This window comes from Ciona intestinalis, unplaced genomic scaffold (genome assembly GCF_000224145.3).
Source record: "Ciona intestinalis unplaced genomic scaffold, KH HT000041.2, whole genome shotgun sequence".
In the NCBI taxonomy this organism is placed as follows: Eukaryota; Metazoa; Chordata; class Ascidiacea; order Phlebobranchia; family Cionidae; genus Ciona; species Ciona intestinalis.
In genome coordinates this window covers 11780-33760 of record NW_004190363.2, presented here as the reverse complement: position 1 = coordinate 33760, position 21981 = coordinate 11780, and the positions used below count along the sequence as shown (strand labels likewise).

The 21981-nt window shown below is 36.3% G+C and overlaps 3 protein-coding genes across 3 annotated transcripts; 2 read left to right on the top strand and 1 right to left on the bottom strand.

Annotated features, from left to right (window-relative positions):
• Positions 1 to 566: 566 nt before the first annotated feature.
• On the top strand, positions 567 to 4783 carry LOC100177286 (poly(A)-specific ribonuclease PARN). Its single transcript, XM_002129023.4, has 10 exons — positions 567 to 799; positions 1084 to 1189; positions 1368 to 1537; positions 1686 to 1854; positions 2027 to 2218; positions 2443 to 2632; positions 2866 to 3025; positions 3344 to 3453; positions 3685 to 3891; positions 4122 to 4783. Exons 1-10 carry the CDS (start codon positions 601 to 603, stop codon positions 4545 to 4547), a joined length of 1929 nt encoding a protein of 642 aa, XP_002129059.1. The 5' UTR covers positions 567 to 600; the 3' UTR covers positions 4548 to 4783.
• Positions 4784 to 5061: 278 nt separating this feature from the next.
• LOC100180428 (claudin-6-like) lies at positions 5062 to 6890 on the bottom strand. The gene is made up of 4 exons (XM_002123142.3): positions 6704 to 6890; positions 6205 to 6341; positions 5657 to 5858; positions 5062 to 5388 (listed from the first exon to the last, which is right to left on the bottom strand). Exons 1-4 carry the CDS (start codon positions 6874 to 6876, stop codon positions 5214 to 5216), a joined length of 687 nt encoding a protein of 228 aa, XP_002123178.1. The 5' UTR covers positions 6877 to 6890; the 3' UTR covers positions 5062 to 5213.
• A 1093-nt stretch (positions 6891 to 7983) lies between these two features.
• On the top strand, positions 7984 to 21300 carry LOC100181952 (DNA-directed RNA polymerase II subunit RPB2). The gene is made up of 24 exons (XM_002128880.4): positions 7984 to 8141; positions 8428 to 8503; positions 8827 to 8977; positions 9147 to 9244; positions 9565 to 9799; positions 10139 to 10297; positions 10614 to 10778; positions 11049 to 11245; positions 11466 to 11649; positions 11949 to 12071; positions 12301 to 12444; positions 12816 to 12955; positions 13167 to 13287; positions 13564 to 13706; positions 14184 to 14382; positions 14642 to 14907; positions 15119 to 15267; positions 15587 to 15735; positions 18778 to 18915; positions 19156 to 19257; positions 19649 to 19768; positions 20109 to 20269; positions 20425 to 20629; positions 21135 to 21300. The coding sequence occupies exons 1-24, from the start codon at positions 8126 to 8128 to the stop codon at positions 21213 to 21215; spliced, it is 3522 nt and encodes a 1173-aa protein (XP_002128916.1). The 5' UTR covers positions 7984 to 8125; the 3' UTR covers positions 21216 to 21300.
• Positions 21301 to 21981: the final 681 nt, after the last annotated feature.

Below are 21981 nucleotides of genomic sequence, written 5' to 3'. Positions count from 1 at the left end.
ACTTGTATCCAAAACCTTTGCGTTAGAAGCAGGCGCCCCAAACACAAACCGACCAGAAGACAAAAGTGTTATGTCGGAACTTATTTCAAGATAAAACAACACACATTGCTACACGATTTTTTAATACCTTTTTGATGGTTTACATTTTCTATTGGTTCATAGTAATCATAAGTAATATACAGACTTTGTATTTTAGAAGCATCAGTTAGATTTCTATTATAACATTCACGTTTGCTTTAGCTCGGGGAATTTCCCTATTTTTATTGGTGGGAAAATCGTGTTCATTATAAGAAAAATGCGTAACGGTAGTCATGTTTTTGCGCCTTTTTAAAGTTAATTTTCGACACGAACGCCCTATTATTATACAGCGGGTATCAGTGAGACATATGGAATACTTCGAAATCAAGATAATTAGGCTTTAATATCAAGACGGTCTACGGCTCTACGCAAAAGAAAAAATAAATAGAAGACTCAAATTATAAGCATTAGTTAAGAAGCGTGGCTGCTAAACTGTTATTGCTATCAAACGAGTTTATTTATATATTATATTAATTTCAACTTAGATGCTTTATAATAAAGTTTACAATATCTGATACAAATATGGATATAACACGAGCAAACTTTACCGAAACTTTACCGATAGTCAGCAAAGCGATTGACGAATCAAGTTTTATCTGCATTGATGGGGAATTCACCGGTTTAACGAACCATCGGTATAATTTAACGTCCTATGATTCGCCAGAGGAACGTTATTTGAAATTGCATTCAAACACAGAAAATTTTATGCTGCTGCAGTTTGGTATGTAACATGTTTTAATCATTATCTTTATGGCAACCATACATTTTAAAAAAGAGAACATTTCCTCAAAAATCTGACATGAAGTGTGTAAAACAGAACACCGATGTTTATAAAGAATCATTTAGACAGTTACTTTTAACTATTCCACCATTATTGACTTAATGTTTTCCATAAGGTTAAATTGTAATGTACGTATTAACATATATCTATAATACATTATACCAGAATGAAAAGTTTCTTTTTTGCTAATTTATTAAAGTTTAACACAGCAGCATTGGTTACAGGAATGTGCACTTTTTCATGGAAGGAAGACGAACAAAAATATCAAGTTGATGCGTTTAACTTTTACATCTTCCCGTTCCGTTCCTCGTTTCCTGGAGTTCCTGATCGGTAAGTCAAGTTATTTGGTAACTACAATGCATGTAAATTTTGTGTGGGTGTTTTTCCTGTGTGTTGTGTGCAGGAGCCTATCCCTTAAATTTTCTACCGTGCATTGATCAGTAAACATTAGAAGCAATAAGATTTGTTTCATAGGAATGTGTGTCTAACTGCTTGCCATTTTCTACAGGATATTTTCATGCCAAGCTTCAAGTCTTGATTTCTTGACTTTACAAGACTTTGATTTCAACAAAGCAATAAAAGAAGGGATCCCATTTCTTCGACCAAGTGAAGAAGCTTCTGTTAGATCTGCGATTGAAGAAAAACAAGCTTATCGTCAATCTACTTACAAATCACCAGGTGTGTTTGCTCTTGCTACCCTCACAAAGTGTATAAAACAGAACACTTGTTTTACAACCACCGTTGTTGCTCCACCATTGGGGATAAATATCTCAATCTTTTATTACAAATACAATCCCTTATTTAAATCACTCACTTGTTATTTTAGCCAAGTTTGACGGCGTTGGTCGTAGCCCTTCATCCAAAGGGCCTTCCACACCAATCACCGACCAGAAAACGAAAGATTTCACAGAAAAAGTTGTCGCAAAAATTAAAAACTTTTTGGAAAACACAGAAGATTCGGAAATTGTGTTGGAACCATGTAACAGTTATCTAAGGTTAGATTTCCTTATTAGGTTTTATTTCATAAGTGTAACATAGGAGACTAGGAATGCTTGGACACAAACATGTCATCCTAACTTTTAAAGTAGGGGTGATATCCATGTTTTATCACCCCAGTTTTTCGCTTAACAGTTGATTTTATTCTGCTCTTTTTGTTTAAATTTTTAGAAAAATATTATTTGAGAACATTCCTGCTGCATTTCCCGGTAAAATCCTGGTCGAGTCGCGCACTGACGAACAGACTCATCAGCGCCACATAGTGGTGGTACGTGGTGCGAGCGCCTCGTTACAAAAGGAACGAAACTTACAAGCCAAAGTTAAAGAGGAAAGCAACCTGGAAGAGGCTGTGGGATTCTCGAAGTAATTTGATTTAAGAATGTCATTTATTTATCCTCACATGGTAGGGCAATGACAGTCATATCACACAGGTTTCATACACTTCGTGCACTGTTATAAGTTACCATGTGTGTAACTTTGTGGGGGATTATTTGTTGGTATTTTTACCATTTCTCTGAACCAAATTATTATTATCAAATTTGATTATGTTTTCCAAGAAATCATTAATTCATTTATTTCACTCGCAGGATTGTTAAGAAACTGAGTCAAAGTCAAAAACTGATAGTTGGCCATAATATGTTGCTTGATGTCTTTTACACGATACAACAGTTTGTTTGCCCATTACCCGACGTGCTTGAAGAGTTCAAGTCACTTGTGGGATGTGTGTTTCCTAAACTTCTTGACACAAAACTGATGGGGAGCATGCTGCCTTTTAGGGTGAGTTGGTGTTCAACATATGGCGTGGTGTTAATTTTATTGCAAATTTCATAAAAAAAAAAATTATACAAAAATGTATTTTTTTTGTAATTTTTTGATTAAAGACTATAGGAAATTTTCACTGCTAACTAGTGGCAGTATTATAATGAAAATGTACATCAACCCTTTCCTTATATATCCCGACTATGGGCATAAACATTTGTAGTCAATTCAACCAAAGCAATCTTGACCAGGACCTACTATCAACCACAGCACTGGGTGATATGAACGCGCGTTTACGTGAACCCCCCTTCCAACCGCCGGACATCACGGTACCCGGTAAATATAACGTGGGGTCAACTAAAAGTCAGGATTCAAACTTACATGAAGCAGCATATGATGCCTATGTAACAGGTGGGATATTTTAATATGGTTTACTGAACTTCTGTCTTTAGCATGGAGTATAAAAGTAGGTTCTTGAGCAAAACACTTAACGACATTTGCTCTAATTCAGTGTTTTTTCTTATGGGTTGTCTAAATCGTCAGCTATACAATAAATAAAAATTACACACAGTTATTTCTATACGCAATACCTTGTAAGTAGGCACAGAGTGTATGAAGTAAAACAGCCATCTGATAACTGCTGTTGCCCCAATGTAACAACTGCTGTTTGATGATGTAAATCATTGCATATTATGATATTATGACAAAACCAATATTTTTATTTCACAGGTTCAGCTTTTCTATCAATGGTAAATTACTTGAAGTCGTTTCAAACAAATAAAAAGATTCTCACTTCGTTTTCATCTCTTTGTTCATTGATTTCACCTTATGTTAACAAAGTAAGGGAAAGTATTATAAATATATATATATATATGTATATGTTATGTTCTGTGTTATATAGCAGTTTGTTACAATATACATTGTGCCATGCTAGCCAATCGCCATGATAAGATGTAAATTTTAATTTTTAAAATTTTTTTTAAGGGGCAATTTTTAAAGTTATAACATGAGTGTCCTGTTTCATACACTTTTTAGTTACCACGTATGTAACAATATTTGTTTTTTCCAAGGTATTTTTGATGCGAAGTTTTGACATCCCATATTTGAACTTAAGTGGTCCCGATTTATCCCCATGTCGGGACCATGTGTTTCACCTTGAGTTCCCTGCGCTGTGGAAATCTAACGACCTGCGCCAACTTTTCTCACCTGTTGGCCAAATCCATATATCATGGATAAATGAAACTCAGTGTTGGATTGGTCTTCACAACAAAACACAGGTTTGTGTCATAGGTGTAAAACTAGGGTTGCAATTGCACCACAACTTTTAAAACATGGTTGGCATCTTATGTATGAGGAGTAACATTACCTAAATTAAAATATCAATATTACCAACTTTTATTTGTCCTTGATTAGTTTTGATTATATTGGCGAAGATTAAAAGATATTCAAAAAAAGCCAGGATATAGCGACAAAACAGTTTTTTATAATTTATAAAATATATTTCCAGACAAAGAACGTAAAAAGTCTTGTAAGTGGAAACTCAAACGATTCGTTTCGTCTTCGAACTTACAAAGAATATCAAAGTGATTCCACATCGGCATTACCAACAGCAACTAACGGCCGACAATCTTCTCCCTTCCGTCCAAGCTCTGCCACCAAATCGTTCATCAGCATAGTAGAGGCTGCACAGATAACAGACACGCCCACAACAACGTCATCAGCGCAGAGGAAACGCCCACAGTCGGAAGTAACGTCACCTTTCGACACTTCGCATGCGTCACGTTCACCAGATGAACCAGAGTTGAAAAAACAGAAATCGATTGAAGATTGCGCAACAACAACAACAAACAAACAAGAAGAAACAGAAGTCAAACAAACAACAACTAAAGTGAAAAACTCGACTTCCACGTTTCATGTTCCAGATGAATGGTAATAATGATGACGTCATACCACGAAGGCGTCATATAAAATGATAACCATCATACAATGATGATTTCACATAATGGTGATGTCATGCAAGCATGACGTTATACATGGATGACGTCATACATAATCAGTGATGATGTCATGGAAGGTAGAATGATGACATCACAATAGTTGAAAAAGCGCGTCTTTTCTAAACGTTTTCAACATCACATGAATAAATATCACATTTTCTACCCCACTAAATTGACGCAATTAATATGAATCTATTTGAAATGAAATTGATATATAGACAGCATAGCACATTAAGTTTGACGGCACGAGATTTGATTTTGCTGCCTTTGTTATACGTATGTGTTCTTGGGCAAGACATTTCACAGAAAATTGCTCCAAACCAGTGGTCACTAATGGCTGTAGAACCTTGGTATTTGGGTAATGAGACACTTGCTCAAGGATACATACGTGACATCCTTCTAAAATGCAAGCGGACAGACCACTGGCTCATAAGACCCCGGATATATTACACCTTTACAAAGGAACATAGTTTATTTCAAATGAGCATCTAAATTCCAAGCGTAGCCTACAGTGGTTTATGTAATTACAAATAACAAGTGTTGACGCATATACACATTTTAACCACGGAGCCGTTAATACATTATACCGGCTTCCATTTAAGCTATATATACTCCTGTGTCTGCTTGGTTTTGTTATACACATATGGTGGTCGTTCGTACATCTTAACGGGTCGATCTTGAGGATCATTAGTTTGGTTGCTTGAACATGCCCCACATATAAGTGCCATATAGCAGAATGACGTTGCACCAAATGCTATATACAAAGCTTGTCCAAATCTGTGGCATTATATGGTATAATTATACTGTTCGCATGAACGATGTACATAAAGCAGTCTGAATGTTAAAGTATAGTAAGTCAAAGCTGGCCCAAGGTACCCCACAATGGTAGCCAGATCGAGGATTAAGTGTTTATCCTCTATACCGCGAGTAAAAATATTTGTTACGAGTTTCATAGGTCTATACACTTAATGCCGTCGATGGGGTATATCAAAACCAACTGATGTTTTATGGTGCTAAGTACATAATAGGCCTATCCTGTACTCACCTCATACATTGACCTTTGTTAACCTTCTGCCCGCTTCGTTGTTGTTGTACGCATGCGTAGAACTCAGAGGAAGTTCGTATGGCTGACCACAGTGTTATAACTGTGGCTGATATGGCTGATAGAAGGAATAGTAGAACGGACAGTTTGTAGACTCGATGTTTTATTGAACTATCTTCGGGAAGCATCGTGGAACAGTTCATGCCTGCGGTTTAAGTTTTTTTGCGTCAGGGCAATGGCAATCGTTATAACACGAGGTTCTGTTTCACACACCTTGTGCCTGCTTACGAGATACCACTTATGCAACTTTGTAGGTGACTGTTTTCTATATATGTCTGGCAGTTTATACAATTCCCAAAGTACCACTGTATAGTATACTGAAGTGTACTACGGTACCACTGTGTTTGGAGCAAATGCCGTTACGTGTTTTGCTTTTAAGGCCATATACGCTTATCATATAGTGACGTATAGAGTCTCGAACCCATTATACCGCATGCCTATTATAGAGGCACCTGTGTCAAAGTGACAGACATTTTATTTCAACCACTTACCTGCTAACGATAGAAATACAGCAAGACTTGCACAACCGATGGTGACAATCATCAGCGTTCGTCCTAATATTAAGTAAGTGCTGAAACGAAGAAAGAAATCTCCGAATCCATCGCAATGCCATTCTCCAGTCGTGTACCTTGAAATGCAATACATAATAATCAAAATGTCCAATTGATGATTATCCCGCCACTTATAGCCCAGGCATAGCAGGGTTTGAGGATTGCCGCTATACCATTTTGAGCGTATGTGTGTCTTTGGGAGAGAGTAAGATACGGCAATTATAATTATAAACGCGTCAACCATACAAAAAATGAGAAAAACAAACAAAAAACAAAAACAGTCATTCACAAAGTTACATAATGTAGTAACTAAGCAGGCACGAGGTGTATGAAACAAAACACCTCTGTTATAAGTTGTTGTTTGCCCCACCACGCGAGGAAAAGTCAACTTTTGCCCCACCACATGAGGAAAATACATAAATTCATTCAAGTATCCCACCCAATGCATTCCTTCCAGAACCCATCAATATGGATCCAACTTTTCGACATTGACTTTCCTGGACCACCCGGATCACTTATTCTCCAATCAGCACGAAGTATCGCCACTGTATGTAGGCAAGCACCCGCAAAGCCGAACACTAGGCCGGCAAGTTGGACCGCGTTTTGAGACATAATATTCAATCTAATGGAATCTGTGTATGAATAAATGTAACGTTTTTGGACTTGTCCGGACAACAACTGCGGTTATATAGTAGGGTGGGAGAAGATGGGACACCTTCAGCACATAATATTTAAACATCCTGATCGCGTTTCAAACAACTAACAACGGTCTATGGGAGTCCTGTAGATACGGTTTTATAATTCTTTGAATATTCTTTGTTTACTATCAAATTGGACGAGAAAATAGAATGAACAGATGTCCCATCTTCCCCCACCCTACTATAACACGAAAGTTCCGTTTCATACACCTCCTGCCCGCTTACGAGTTACCACGTATGTAACTTATTCAACTTTGCGTGGTAGGGGGATATAACACCGATGTCTGTTTTAGACAACAGCGCCGAGCCTCGAACTCGTAAAGCAGGCAAAGCCAGGCACGCTAACCACATCGCCCAGTCCATAATTACTACATATTGGGCTCATCACCTATATAGTGGGCCTGAATTAACTTCACCTATATAGTAGGCCTGAATTAGCTTATATTTCCGGACCCTCTCGACCTCGAACAAAAGCTTCACTGAGCTCAATTAAAGAGCCTGACACACACACACATCGCTAAGCGTAGGTCGTTAGTTATTTTACGAATATTATTATTTTATACCAACTATTATATAGCAATTCACACACAATATAAAGGCACTTATTGGGTCTTTCAAGTTCAGGTGTCAAAGAATCTCCAAATGAAGTGTCTCCAATGTTTTCATAAAAAGTTAAAGTTTGAACCATAAGTTGGTCCTGTGTCGAGTGGAGAACGGCTTTATTTATACAACCAATTATAATCGTATCTTCTCGTTGGGAGGCCAGTGCTCTAAACACTGTGCCACGTTAATGGCTACAGCCCAGTGGTCACTAATGCGTTGTCCAAAATTTTCCCAAAAACATACACAACAAAAAATCGATTCCTTTTTATAACATTTCTATAGAATCGCGCGCCGCACAATTTGTGTGGTGATTTATGACATCACAATCACTCAACAATCAGCGCACAAGTGTGTAGCGCGGTGTGTTATGTAAAAACTTTAATGGCACAAGAATTGCAAAAACTGTTATTAATTATTTTTCTGCATATACAATATAGAAGTTCCAGGTTATATACGATTTAATATTCCACACAGGAGAATTCCTATTAACCAAGTATACTGAATATTAAAGTTGTTTCTTGGTTTCTTATGTGCTGAAGTAAGTGATAACTCTCAACACCATGTATGACGATGATGGTACGTTATGTTGTAATTTCATAACTTCGTTTCTGCATTGCACTAATCAGTTAACATTACAACCATTATAAGTTAGATTTGTTTTACAGTATTGTGTCCAACTATCTCTGCCTTTCCTTCATTTTTAAAAGTCAACACCTACTATATGACCTTATATAAATAATATATACTTAAATAATACAACAAAGGGTTTTTAATACAGTTATACCCATTTTTGTGTTAACTGTATATACCTATATATAAAGACAGAGGTTTTTTCATCTATATTATCCTTTTATATTCACAGACTTGGATTTACAAGCTGAGGAAGAGGAAGAAATTTCCCCCGAGATGTGGCAGGAGGCTTGCTGGATTGTTATAAGGTTTCTATTTTTAATGTTTTATGTGCTAACGCTAAAAATTGCACACACAAACTCTAGGTTTACCCTTATTCCAAATACAAAGTCTCTGGCCTAAATATACCAATAGGCCTAATAAATAATTTTGCCATAAAAAGGCATAAAATATTGCATGAATAAAAGTAAACCTCCACATCGGGTCATAATGAAGATGCAGTTTAGTTGCTGACTTGCTGCATTTTATTTTTTAGAAACAAACAAAAATAACCTTTTTTCCTAATACTACAACATTACACATATCTTAACGCAACAAGTGATAATTTTTAATTTATTGAACTTATTTTCAGTTCCTACTTTGATGAGAAAGGTTTGGTACGTCAACAACTCGATTCTTTCGATGAATTCATCCAAATGTCAGTGCAACGTATCGTAGAAGATGCTCCAATTATTGAACTACAAGCAGAGTCCCAACATACATCAACAGAAGTCTCAGTGCCTGTAAGTTTGTTTTACAAATATTCTTTAGAAAAATAAAATGAGCCAATTATGTTTCACTACTTCATTGTTTTTCGTAATATGCAATCTTTAGATGTCTGCTACTGTTTAATAATTTTCATTTGTTTGTTTATATATTTACAAAAATCAAATTTTTATATATTTTTTGCAGACAAAATATTTGTTGAAGTTTGAACAAATTTATTTATCGAAACCAACACATTGGGAGAAAGATGGAGCGCCTAGTCCTATGATGCCTAATGAGGCAAGGTGGGTAGTTTATGCATATGCGTTACTTTTTTGTATTTTTGTTAGCGACCGGGTTGAGTTTACATTGTTTAAATGCAGTTTACATTCTCTACTCTTTAAACATAGGAACCTCATTGATTAATGTGGCGAATGCGATATACTTTGGCTCTGCTTTTTTGTATAGATGTTAACAGCAGAGTAAAACCTGTTTAAGGTCTTAAAAGGGTGCAAAAAGTGGTTCTAGTCATCCCTAACTGTGGATGAAGAAGAAGTATTTGTTTTGGTGGCTTTTTCTTTGGTGTAAAACATGTGTTGTGACATGTTTATTACTTTTTGTTCAGATTGCGAAACCTGACATACTCAGCACCATTGTACGTTGACATCACAAAGACAGTCGTTAAACACGAAGCACAGCCGGTTGAAACACAACATCAGAAAACCTTTATTGGCAAAATCCCCATCATGTTAAGATCAACTTATTGCTTGTTAAGTGGACTCACTGATCGTGATTTAACTGAGTTGAATGAATGTCCACTTGATCCAGGAGGTTATTTTATCATTAATGGATCAGAAAAGGTGATTTTATTTATATTATTGTTCAGTTTATTCTATGGGTTAGATCTAGAACAAAGCATGCCGTGGTACCTTAAGTTTATACCAATTTTTGCCCTTTACCCTGATACCCAGGGCTAGTGACCACTAGGTTGGAGCAATGTTTGTTAAGTGTTTTGTCCAAAAACACATACGCCGATAATGATAGCAGCAGCAACGAGCTTTGAATGCATAACAGCTAGGTTAGTATCGAGCATCACACCCAAAATGCTTTTACATTATCACCCCAGATTTGGCCTTTATGACATAGACCACAATTGTTTACATACAAAATAAAGTTATGCATTCTGTATATTTACACAGGTGTTGATTGCTCAAGAGAAGATGGCCACAAACACAGTCTATGTTTTCAAGAAAAAAGATTCAAAATATGCTTTCACCAGTGAGATTAGGAGTTCACTTGAAAATAGTTCTCGACCAACAAGTTCTATGTGGGTTAACATGTTGGCTAGAGGCGGCCAGGTAATTTATTGGTTTTAAATGTTATGTATGTATGGGTGCGGTCCTACTGTTAAACAGGGATATCTGTGATTCAGTTCTACTCATAGTTGTCAAATATAGGCTACCTCATTGATGTGGCAAAAGGCGGATGCATTAGCACTGCTTGTTTGTATAGACACCTAACAACAGGGTTAAAGCTGTTTTAAATCCCAACTAAAATATATCACCCTTGTTTTAAAAGTTAGGTATGTTTAATAATAAACCTATACAACATTGTGGCATTCCAATATAATGCATCACAACATTATGACATCACAACATTATGACATCACAACAGGGTGTAAAGAAGAGTGCCATCGGACAACGCATCACTGCAATCATCCCGTACATTCGACAAGAGATTCCGATCATCATCGTGTTTCGAGCTCTTGGTTTCGTATCAGATCGTGATATCTTGGAGCATATTATTTATGATTTTGATGATCCAGAAATGATGGAAATGGTAGATTTTACTTGTTTGTTGATGTGCATCACCTAATGATGTTATTTTATTACTTTTGGCTTAATTATTTACTAGAAAAGTTTTATATAAGCGAGTTCCTATGCTGAGGCATGCCAGGAGACCTGGACCCTGGTTTTTCCATTAGCAGAATAATCTATTAGTAATACAATACTGTAATTGTGTAAGGTCTGCCTGTATAAATCTTCATATAAAAATGTTTTCATGACGACAGCTGATTACCGCCACAAATATAACACAACTTCCCCGCAGGTTAAACCTTCATTGGACGAAGCGTTTGTCATCCAGGAGCAAAATGTTGCGTTGAATTTTATTGGTAGCAGAGGTGCAAAGCCTGGTGTTACAAAGGAAAAGAGAATTAAATATGCGAGAGAAATTCTACAGAAGGAGATGTTGCCACATGTTGGTATCAGTGACTTCTGTGAGACAAAGAAAGCTTATTTTCTTGGGTGAGTTTAAGTTTGAGTTAAATTGGGTTGGTATGTTACTCCAGTCCCCAGGCACCCCCAAGATTATGCATGTGGAAAAAATCCATTGTTTTACCTTTCCTTACATGGTGATTGTGAACATTACTTAGTTTGTTTTTTTAAACTAGTTTTACCGAACTTTCAAATAAACTACACCTTATCTTTTATGACCACACCCACTTATTTATATAACCATCCCCAGTTACATGGTGCATCGTCTACTGTCGGCTGCTCTTGGAAGAAGAGAGCTGGATGACAGGGATCATTATGGAAACAAGAGATTGGATCTTGCAGGTCCTCTTCTCGCGTTTCTCTTCCGTGGTTTGTTCCGTAACTTAATGAAAGAAGTTCGACTTTATGCGCAGAAGTTTATCGACCGTGGAAAGGTTTGTGGCTTTTATTAGGACTTTTAGTTGTGGCCTTGAGTTGCGGGTTCTGTTTTGTGATTTTTTAGTTTTTTTTTATGGGTAAAGTCCTTGTTTAGAACAAAAGGTTTATGCCAGGTTTGGTGATAGAGACTTCTGTTTGTGGTTTTTGATTGAAGTTTTTGGTATGCTGCCACAGTCTGTTTGGCTTCTACATATTTTTCGGTATGTATAGTTCGAAAGGATTTGTGATTTTTTTGCTTTCGGATTGCTTTATTTAGTTTTGCTCATATCTTTTGTTTAATCATCGTTTTATCCAGGATTTCAACCTTGAACTTGCAATAAAAACCCGAATAATCACGGATGGCTTAAAATATTCGCTCGCTACTGGTAACTGGGGAGATCAGAAGAAAGCTCACCAAGCAAGAGCTGGAGTTTCGCAGGTTTTCTTTTATTATTAATCCCAAGCAGTGGATACTTAATAATTACAGTTGGGTTGACCAAGTTTATATCACTAAGTTATGCTATGCAGTTTTACAGTTTATTAATTTTCTAATTTTTACATATTTTTGTGAAAAAACAAATTTTCATTTAAAAAGACAAATAAAAAATAGTTATATACATAAAATATTTATATATTTTTTTTTACTATGCCCATTGACCAATACACAGGTATTGAACCGGTTAACTTACGCATCCACGTTATCCCATCTACGTCGATTAAATTCACCCATCGGACGTGACGGGAAACTTGCAAAACCGCGTCAACTACACAACTCACTGTGGGGGATGATATGTCCGGCTGAAACACCTGAGGTGGGTGACTATGTGATGTCCAGCTCTGTGGCTTATTTAATAGGGGTTTGCATTGTAACCAAATTTTACTGGATTCAATGCTTGGTACTGATTGTTAGTACTTGCCTTTGCTAAGCCACAAAAATCTTACACTAATTTAATGACACTTGATGATTTTCCGTTAAATCTGTACAAGTATAAATTATTGAACTTATTTCTAGCTTGTGTAACTTGTTATTTTTAAATTTAATAATTTTTAAAATAGTCTAAAAATTTGGAATGATTGACAGTTATAGCTGATTTTTTTTAGGCATAACAGCATTAGCTAGCAAGTTATACATTATGATATACTTACTTTAATGAAATACAGCTAAACACAATGTAATACACAGGGCCACGCTGTGGGATTAGTGAAGAACCTTGCATTAATGGCTTATATATCTGTTGGTTCACAACCAAGTCCTATATTGGAGTTTCTTGAGGAATGGTCCATGGAAAACTTGGAAGAAATATCTCCTTCTGCTATTGCAAAGTAACATGTTATATTGGTAGCTTTCTTTATGGCGTGGAACTGTGTTGTGGGTTTTAACTTTTAAAGACGTTTGGCAGCTTCACAACCCAGTGGTCACTTATAGATTGGTATGCATGGTAACCTAAAAGTAAAAAAAATATTAATTCCAAGGTTTTCATTATTTAGCAGTTTTTGATCCATATATGACATCATATACACCATTATTACATAGTGCCACGAAGATATTTGTGAATGGATGTTGGGTAGGCATCCATAGAGATCCTGAACAACTAATGAACACACTACGAAAGCTACGAAGACAGATGGATATTATTGTGTCAGAAGTTTCTATGGTGGGTTGTGTAATTTGGGCCACAGTTTCTATGCAGATTCCACTATAGTTAGTAGCACAGCCAGGGAGGATTTTGGGTGTTGCAATCCCGCCATTTGAAAAAAATCAACAATTTTTTTTGGTATTGAAACCCCCAACTTATTTTTGTTTATATTGAAATATTCTTTGTTTACTGTCAAAAAGGACGCTAAAATATGATTACACATGGACCATCTTACCCCAACCTAATAACCTATTATAACTGTGAAATCATCATCTTACATTTATGTGATTTTAGGTTCGTGATATTCGTGAGCGTGAGATTCGTATTTACACGGACGCCGGTCGTATTTGCCGACCTTTGCTTATTGTGGAAAATCAGAAGCTGCTTCTTAAAACGAGACATATTGATCAACTTAAGGAGGATTATAATAGTTACAGGTGGGGCGTGGGGTTGAGGATGTGTCTATATGAGTAAGGTTCTATGGCACGTCATGGGAACTGATGTTTGGCTCATTATCCCAACATTAGTATACACATTGTACAATATATTGGTGAGCTCCTACAATGGCACGCCATGGGACCTTGGGTTTAGCACAGGGTTGACCTATTACCCTGTTACCCCAGGTGCTACAACCCATAAGTGACCAACGACCAACACCAACATAAATTTCCCATTAATATGATGTCACCCCTGTTTTAGTTGGCACCCCTTATATGCCACGATATGATCAAAATTAAGAAAGATTATTTTTTTAGTGTCATTATACCAACACCCGTGTTATACAGCAATAAATAACCCCATAAACATATTTTTTTACTTTATTTATAACTCCCATTAAGTCATCTGTTTTAACAGTTGGAACCTCTAACATTACTATACCTTGATAATAAATATTTACTCCCATTATTCCACAGTTGGCAAGACTTAGTAGCAAGTGGTGTAGTTGAATATATTGACCCACTTGAAGAAGAGACGATCATGTTAGCGATGTTTCCTGAAGATTTACAAGATAAAGGTGAACAATACTGTAGCACGTACACACATTGTGAGATTCACCCTGCCATGATACTTGGTGTGTGCGCTTCTATTATCCCGTTCCCTGATCATAACCAGGTTGGTTTAACATAGGTTTATTCTTGTGTATGGCATAGAGCACCTGAGTTGATTATTTAATAAATAAATGTATCTTATTTATCCTTTTATGGCTGACAATAATAGTCATTATAAAACTCTTAATTTTAATGTTTGAGTTGAAAATAAAACTTATAGAAAATGAATCAATATATTAAAGTACCATCTTTTTAATGAGATTTCATCTGGTTTTAGACCTACTTACAGCTTTTTATGCTAAATTTGTTGCTTTTACCTCCAGTCCCCAAGAAACACTTACCAGAGTGCTATGGGCAAGCAAGCCATGGGAGTTTACATCACCAACTTCCATGTACGTATGGACACACTCGCACACGTGCTTTACTATCCACAAAAACCTCTCGTAACCACTCGTTCAATGGAATATCTTCGGTTCCGTGAATTACCAGCCGGTATCAACGCTATAGTAGCCATCTCTACATATACAGGATATAATCAAGAAGATTCAATTATTGTCAATAAAAGTTCGGTGGATCGTGGGTTTTTCAGGTTGGTTAATTTTTTTTTGCGTAGGAGAACCAAGGACTAGTAAAAAAGACTTCACTGTTATTAGAAAAAGAAGCCGAAAATTTTAAAAAATGACAAAAAATCTATGTATAAACTATTGCATTCAACTAGGCTACAATTTTCGTTTTCTAAAACAGTTCTTCCGGCATTTATTTGAGTACTGATACACCTATTTATATTGAGTTATGTATAGATCTGTGTTCTACCGATCCTACAAAGATGCTGAAAACAAGAGCGCTTACGATCAAGAGGAAACATTTGAACGGCCTGAGCGTTCATTCTGCACCGGGATGCGACACGCGATATATGATAAGTTGGATGATGATGGATTGGTATCGCCAGGTATGTCTTTAGCCCAAAGGACACTGGTTCAAGGCTCAATGCTGCTACTATTGTTGGTGTATGTTTCCCTTTTTGTGATGGATGGGTGTCAATTTAGACAACCTGTTAGTGTTCCCTGGGTTAAAGCAATTGATCTAAAGTGTCTTGAGCAAAAACACACCATACCCACACTTGCAACATCCCTGATACCCAGAATGTTAAGTTACAACCTATAAGCAACCACTGGGTTGGAGTAATTACTCTTAAGCGTCTTGCCCAAAGCCACATACTTCCGCAACAATATCATGACCCTTATTAAACATCAGTTTGATTGATGCAGGTATTCGTGTGTCCGGAGACGACGTTGTGATTGGAAAGACGGTGATGTTGCCAGAGAACGAAGACGAGTTGGAAGGAACGACCCAAAGATTTAAGAAGAGAGATGTTTCAACTTTCCTCAGGACTAGTGAGACTGGAATCGTGGATCAGGTAAGATAAAAAAATCAGGTTTTTCCAATTTATTTCATGTTTAAATTACATAAAAACAATATAATAATGTTTAGATTACGTAAATGTGAAAAAATCTGTTAAAATATGATGAATCTGGAATATGTATAACACCACACGTTTTTTTTAACTTTAAACAAACACAATACTACAGGGATCATATTAAAACTAGTTTAATGAAGCTGTTTGAGTAGAGCATAATATTCGATAAAGAATTCGCATTTGTTGATGAATGGCAGGGATTGGTGGGAAACCATTTATTCTACCAATTCTGGTAGCTTGGTAGAGCAAGATAAAACTTCCGTAAAGTTTGTTCAACTTAAAATAAGTAATGGATGAATTTAGGTTAACTATTCTGTGGAGGTCAGTTGTAGGTTTGGACCCTTGTAAGTTAAGTAGAGCTTCAATATAAAGGTGTTGATGGGTGTCAAGGCAACCTGCGTATCGAACAAGGGTGCTCGCTTTAAAAAACTTGCTTTCACTTTTACCACTTGCGGTTTGGTCATATTTTTTCCAGTATTCCAAAGACTTTTCAAAAACATAGTTTGGGTTATGTTTTAGATATTTTAAGCAGTGACCGTACTTGAATAGAACGAACGAATGTTGCCAATATTCATTTGGTGGGATGTCAACTTCTTCTATCCATTTGTTTAAGTCTTCTATCTGTTTTTCATCAATTTTTTGATCTAGTTCAATCATGAATTGTAAAATATTCACTTTAACTTTGAATGGAGGAAGAAGAGGAGATGCCTTCATGCACAAATCTAATCCAGCTTTAAATTCACTTCGTTTAAACAGTAAATCAATGACACGCAAGCATAAATCTGCATCACATGGCTGTAGTGTTTTTGAGATCATGTTGTTGATTATTTCCGATAAATCTTCAGTTAAGTCAAGAAGAATCAAGACTGCAAATCTAATTTCTGATTCTCTTTGTTCGTTTTGTACAATGTTGAGATTGGTTAGATTCTTTTTGTCATCCCTTGCAGCTATGAGGTACCAGTGTAAATGAAGGACAACTCCCATGAAAGAAATTAAACCTTCTTTTCCAATTAGTTTCATTAAGGCTGAAATAACTTGTTCCTTGTCAGAACTATCCACCAAAACATCATCTTGTTGTCTCTTTGAATGATAAACTTTGGTGCGGACCTCACATGCCACTGCCACCATGAAGCACAGTTTGTGTGCCATATTTTCACTACATCCCCCTATTTCTTTCAATTTGGCAATCACATCAAAGCAAGATGATTCTTGCAGTGAATACAAGCGACCTATGGCAGCAATAAAGATTGTTGAACTTCTGTAGATAACTCTCTTCATGTTAAAAGTGTTGAATCCTTCATATGCGTTGAACTGTTGGTTCACAATTCCAAAATTCTTTAAATCATCATCTGTTTGTTTAATCAATCCACTGAAATCACTTTTTACATCATTTTTCTGGGCAATAGAATGTGATTTTCTTTGGTAATCAAGAAAAACTGTTTCCTCACCAGCTACGAAACACGTCTTAGATAAAATATCAGCTAAGTGGTAACCTTCTTTTAGGTCTTCTTCTGTGTCTAAGTATTGAACCATTTGATCTGCTGGTTTAATAAGCTCTGTGTTCCAAGGTTTGTTTTTAGTTTTTGGTCGTCCAAGTGGGAGTTTGCAAGCGTGAGCTACCATCCCATCGAACGTTATCCCATTTGGTGTGACATGGTCCATAAACCAGTACCTATATCTTGGGTTTATACTTGGAATTGCAACGCAGTTGATCATAGTTTCTCCGAGGTTGATTAAAATAATGTTGAAGATTGTGGTGAACCATCTGAAGTACTTCATGCTCATCCTCTGATCTGCAACATCATTTTCAAGGACGATGATGTGTTCAAAATCTGAATATGGTGTTATTTCCGACCGTGCCAAGGAACCCATTCCAACTACAGCATATTTGCATGGTGGTGTTCCCAGAATCTTGATGCATTCACCAGAAATAAACCTCATTAACTCGGTGTACCTTTTCGTTACTTCATCTTGAATACTTTGAACATCTTTGATTCTTTTCTTTTCCACCTCAATTAGTTGATCACCTTTGACATCTGGGATTATTTCAAGCTGATTAAAACTTTCCCCAAAATATTTTCGATCTTTATTCAGTTTGATTTTCACCTCAGCAGCTAAAGAAATCAAATTAGCATTAAGTTTCACTGCTTTTGCTTTCAACCAGAACTGCAGAGCACAAAACTTCAAGATCAACTTTAAATTGCTGGTTTTCTGGATCTCTTACAATAGCCGCATTATACAAAGCTGCACTTCGAATAATATTTAACTTTTGTAACTTGGTTTTGTTTTCATAAATCTGGGCCAAGTCATAAAATATTGCAGCACAATTAAGATGCGTTCCTTCCATCTCCTTTCCATCGTCACCACACAACTTCTTGAGTTTATCTACAAGTTTCAATTCATCTTCATCAACTATATCTTCTATAAAGTCAGATTCAATCAACTCCATTTTGAAATAAAGCACCAACCACTAAATACATGGCACAAGTGGAAACAGGATGTGACATCATTGTTCCCACACATAAACATAATGTGTGGTTCCTGCTTCACTGTGTATTCTGTGATGTCATAATATGACTGGATGATACAAACAGTTTGCTGGTGCAGCATAAAACATATGCAGCGTTTCTATCTGCTGCCATGGCATATTGATTACAAGTTTTGAGCTTGAGGCTGCTGTCATTGTTGGCACAGCTGTACTTTTTTTTGGCAACAAAAGGGGGGGGGACCCAAAAAAAATTCAAAATTTTTTTTCATAGAGTACAAAACAGCAAAAAGTAATCACCCACAACTAGCATATGAGGTCACTTTTAAGCGTGCACGAGGTGTATGAAACAGAACATTCCTGTTATAATGATCGTCATTGCCCCACACGCGAGGATAAATAAGTTACCTTCATTTAGAATTATTTAGCTGTTTTTTATTTGAAGATAATTGACCACATTATTGTGAAGCATAATATATATAATGTTTGATTGACAGGTGATGATAAGCATCAACCAGGATGGTTACAAGTTTACAAAGATACGAGTACGATCTGTAAGAGTCCCACAAATAGGAGATAAATTTGCAAGTAGGCACGGACAGAAAGGAACATGTGGTATCACTTACAGAGCTGAGGTGATTATATTTATATGTTGTTTGTTCTTTGCTGTTGATTGGCTGTTTTTCTGCCAATCAAACCATTTTTTTCTGGGTATACATTACAAATTTTTGAACACAGTGTTTTGAACTTTTGAGGTACTGACCCAATTGGGCCTAAATCTCAGGTCTCATGACGTGCCTTTCTGTAAAAACCTGAATTTGTAACTCAAGAGCAACACCAAGTGATAGAGAATCATAGAAATGTTATATTCTCAGGATATGCCATTCACGAGCGAGGGTGTTCAACCTGATCTTATCGTTAATCCTCACGCTATCCCATCTCGTATGACCATTGGCCATTTAATTGAATGCATACAGGTAAGATTGATATAGGTTTAATTGATGTAAGTATATATCACTATATGTTTTCACAATAGTAGCTGTCTAAGACATACTTATGTAAAACTTATGGCTCAAAAATCTGATGCTGCTTTTTTGATGGCGGTATCTGGCTTGAAGATAAATCTAGGTTGGCAGTTTATTTTTTCGTTAGTTTTCTAAAAAGTATCATTATAAAAAGAAGTGCTATGCGTTACTTCAGTCGCTTGTTTACCAAGATATTTCTATAAATCGATTTTTTTGTGAAAGATTTTAATTTTTAGGCAAAATATTATATGACATGAAAATACAAATAAATATATGTAGATTCTGCTGCCACAGTACATTGGGTTAAAAAAAAAGTTTTTTTTCAATAAAGATTTTCATTTAGGGCAAAGTGTCAGCAAATAAAGGAGAAATAGGAGATGCCACTCCATTCAATGACACTGTTAATGTACAGAAGATATCAAACTTATTGCATGAATATGGATACCAGCAGCGTGGAAATGAGGTTTGATAATACGCGTTTGTTTTTTTCAATGTTTAGTTACAGTAATTCAAACGTAGATATAGTAAGATAGAAAATGTTTAATTTTGTTTCATCATTATATTTCGTAATAAAAAATGTTATTTACAGAACTGTGTTCCAACACCTGTATTGCTGTATAAAATCTTTGCTTTTTGTTAAAAACGATTGGGAAACATGGGACATTATATTCCAACCATCTTACCCCAAAGTACTTTATACCATAAAGCATAGAAACAGTCACAGTGTGTATTCCTGATTTATTTATATTTCTAATCTATATGTATATCTAAATCATTAAATACATGGTTGACCATATGCGCAGGTGTTGTACAACGGACACACAGGTCGCAAACTCAACACCCAAGTTTTCTTCGGTCCAACTTATTATCAGCGGTTAAAACATATGGTGGACGACAAGATTCATTCTCGAGCACGAGGTCCCGTGCAAATATTGAACCGACAACCCATGGAGGGTAGATCAAGGTGGGTGGATTAGGGTGGTGGGGTTGAAGGGGGTGGGGTGTTCGTTAAAATAAATTTTTGACAAACTTAAACAAAATGTTAAAAATTTGTTTTAAATTTTTGTTCTATTTTTTCATGGCTAACTACCAATCATGTTTAATCTCTCCACAAAATAGGGACGGTGGTTTGAGGTTCGGGGAGATGGAAAGAGATTGTCAAATCGCTCATGGTGCAGCTCAGTTCTTACGTGAAAGATTATTTGAAGCATCTGACCCGTATCGTGTTCATGTTTGTAACTTGTGTGGACTTATCGCAATCGCTAATCTAAGGTCTCACACCTTTGAATGCAGGGGTTGTAAGAACAAAACACACATTTCACAGGTTTGTGGGCATCTTACCTAAACCAGTTTTTTTATGAGAATTTATATTGTGGATGTACGTAACATATTTATCCTCGCTTCCATGGCAAAGGCAGTCGTTATGAGAAGGGTGTCCTGTTTCTTACCTTTGTGCCTGCTTATGACTTATGTTACCTCGTGGGTGGTTTTCTGTAGGTTATAACACCGGTATCTTCTGGTTAGAAAATTGCAAGTTTTGTCTGTTGCCTCATAAATTTATAGTTTATTCCTAAACCATTTCACCCAGAGATTAATACCAGGTTTCGTCTATTACCCAAACATACAGACTACACAGTATTCGGGATTCGTCCGTTTTGTCTGTTTTGTCCGGATTTCGCTGCCGCATTGGAACTCGGTAATGGGGTTCGCATGCGACTTCGCAAGCGAATTCGCATACCAGATGCTGTGTATAGCCTCCTTTATACAAATAATATGTATAAATGAATGCAACTTATTAATCCTTGTTTCCACTTCAATTTAATGATCAGGTACGGATGCCATACGCTTGCAAACTTTTGTTCCAAGAACTCATGTCGATGTCAATCGCTCCTCGTATGATGGTCACGTGATACCATGACGTCTTCACTGCCAAAATCATTCAACCATGAAAACAGTTTTGAACTTTTTAATAAAAGCATCTTGTGAATATTGTTACATGATGTCTCATGTGTTGGTATTTTGTAATAGACGAAAATATTTGTTTTTTTCGGTAACTTTAACGAAGGTTGAAAAGTATACCAAAGCGAAAATATGTTTATTAACAGTAAAGCGCGGTCGTTATAACACGTTTTAAACGTATACCAACATATTCAAATCTCTTTGCTTGGATCGCTCATGTTTAGTATTGTGGATTCGACTCTCGACTTTGCTACCCTTGAGGACGTATGTGATCGGCTTGGCCAAGACGGTGAACTGTAATTGCACAAACCCAGTACAAAAATATTTTTTATAATTCATATATCATGATCGTGTTTTAACATTTAACAACGGTCTATTGAAGTCTTCAGGATATGGTTTTATAATTCCTTGAATGTCCTTTGTTTACTACCAAATGGAACGAGAAAATCGAATGAAAAGGTGTTCCTTTTTTCCCCTTCCTACCATATGTTCGGCTAGTCTCCACACTAAAGAATTGCCAAATCCGTCTTATGTAATTGCAATGATAGTATATATGATCAAAATAGCAAGTCATAAGAAACCTAAGCGTTTGACACTTTTTTATTGTAAAACGACTGCGCTATAAGTCAACACTCAATTTACTTCTGGGCGTAATATTACTGTACAGGTCTTGTTATACCTTTATGTCCAATATCAAAACGGCAAAAACTTTACTTC

Coding starts and splice junctions, on each gene's coding strand:
- LOC100177286 (XM_002129023.4), top strand. CDS start 601: ATGGATATAACACGAGCAAACTTTACCGAAACTTTACCGATAGTCAGC. Junction 1,538..1,685: donor ATCTACTTACAAATCACCAG/GTGTGTTTGCTC, acceptor TTGTTATTTTAG/CCAAGTTTGACGGCGTTGGT. Junction 3,454..3,684: donor TTTCACCTTATGTTAACAAA/GTAAGGGAAAGT, acceptor GTTTTTTCCAAG/GTATTTTTGATGCGAAGTTT.
- LOC100180428 (XM_002123142.3), bottom strand. CDS start 6,876: ATGTCTCAAAACGCGGTCCAACTTGCCGGCCTAGTGTTCGGCTTTGCG. Junction 5,859..6,204: donor TGTATTTCTATCGTTAGCAG/GTAAGTGGTTGA, acceptor CTTAAACCGCAG/GCATGAACTGTTCCACGATG. Junction 5,389..5,656: donor AACAAAGGTCAATGTATGAG/GTGAGTACAGGA, acceptor ATAATGCCACAG/ATTTGGACAAGCTTTGTATA.
- LOC100181952 (XM_002128880.4), top strand. Junction 12,445..12,815: donor GTCCGGCTGAAACACCTGAG/GTGGGTGACTAT, acceptor TGTAATACACAG/GGCCACGCTGTGGGATTAGT. Junction 15,736..18,777: donor AGACTGGAATCGTGGATCAG/GTAAGATAAAAA, acceptor TTTGATTGACAG/GTGATGATAAGCATCAACCA.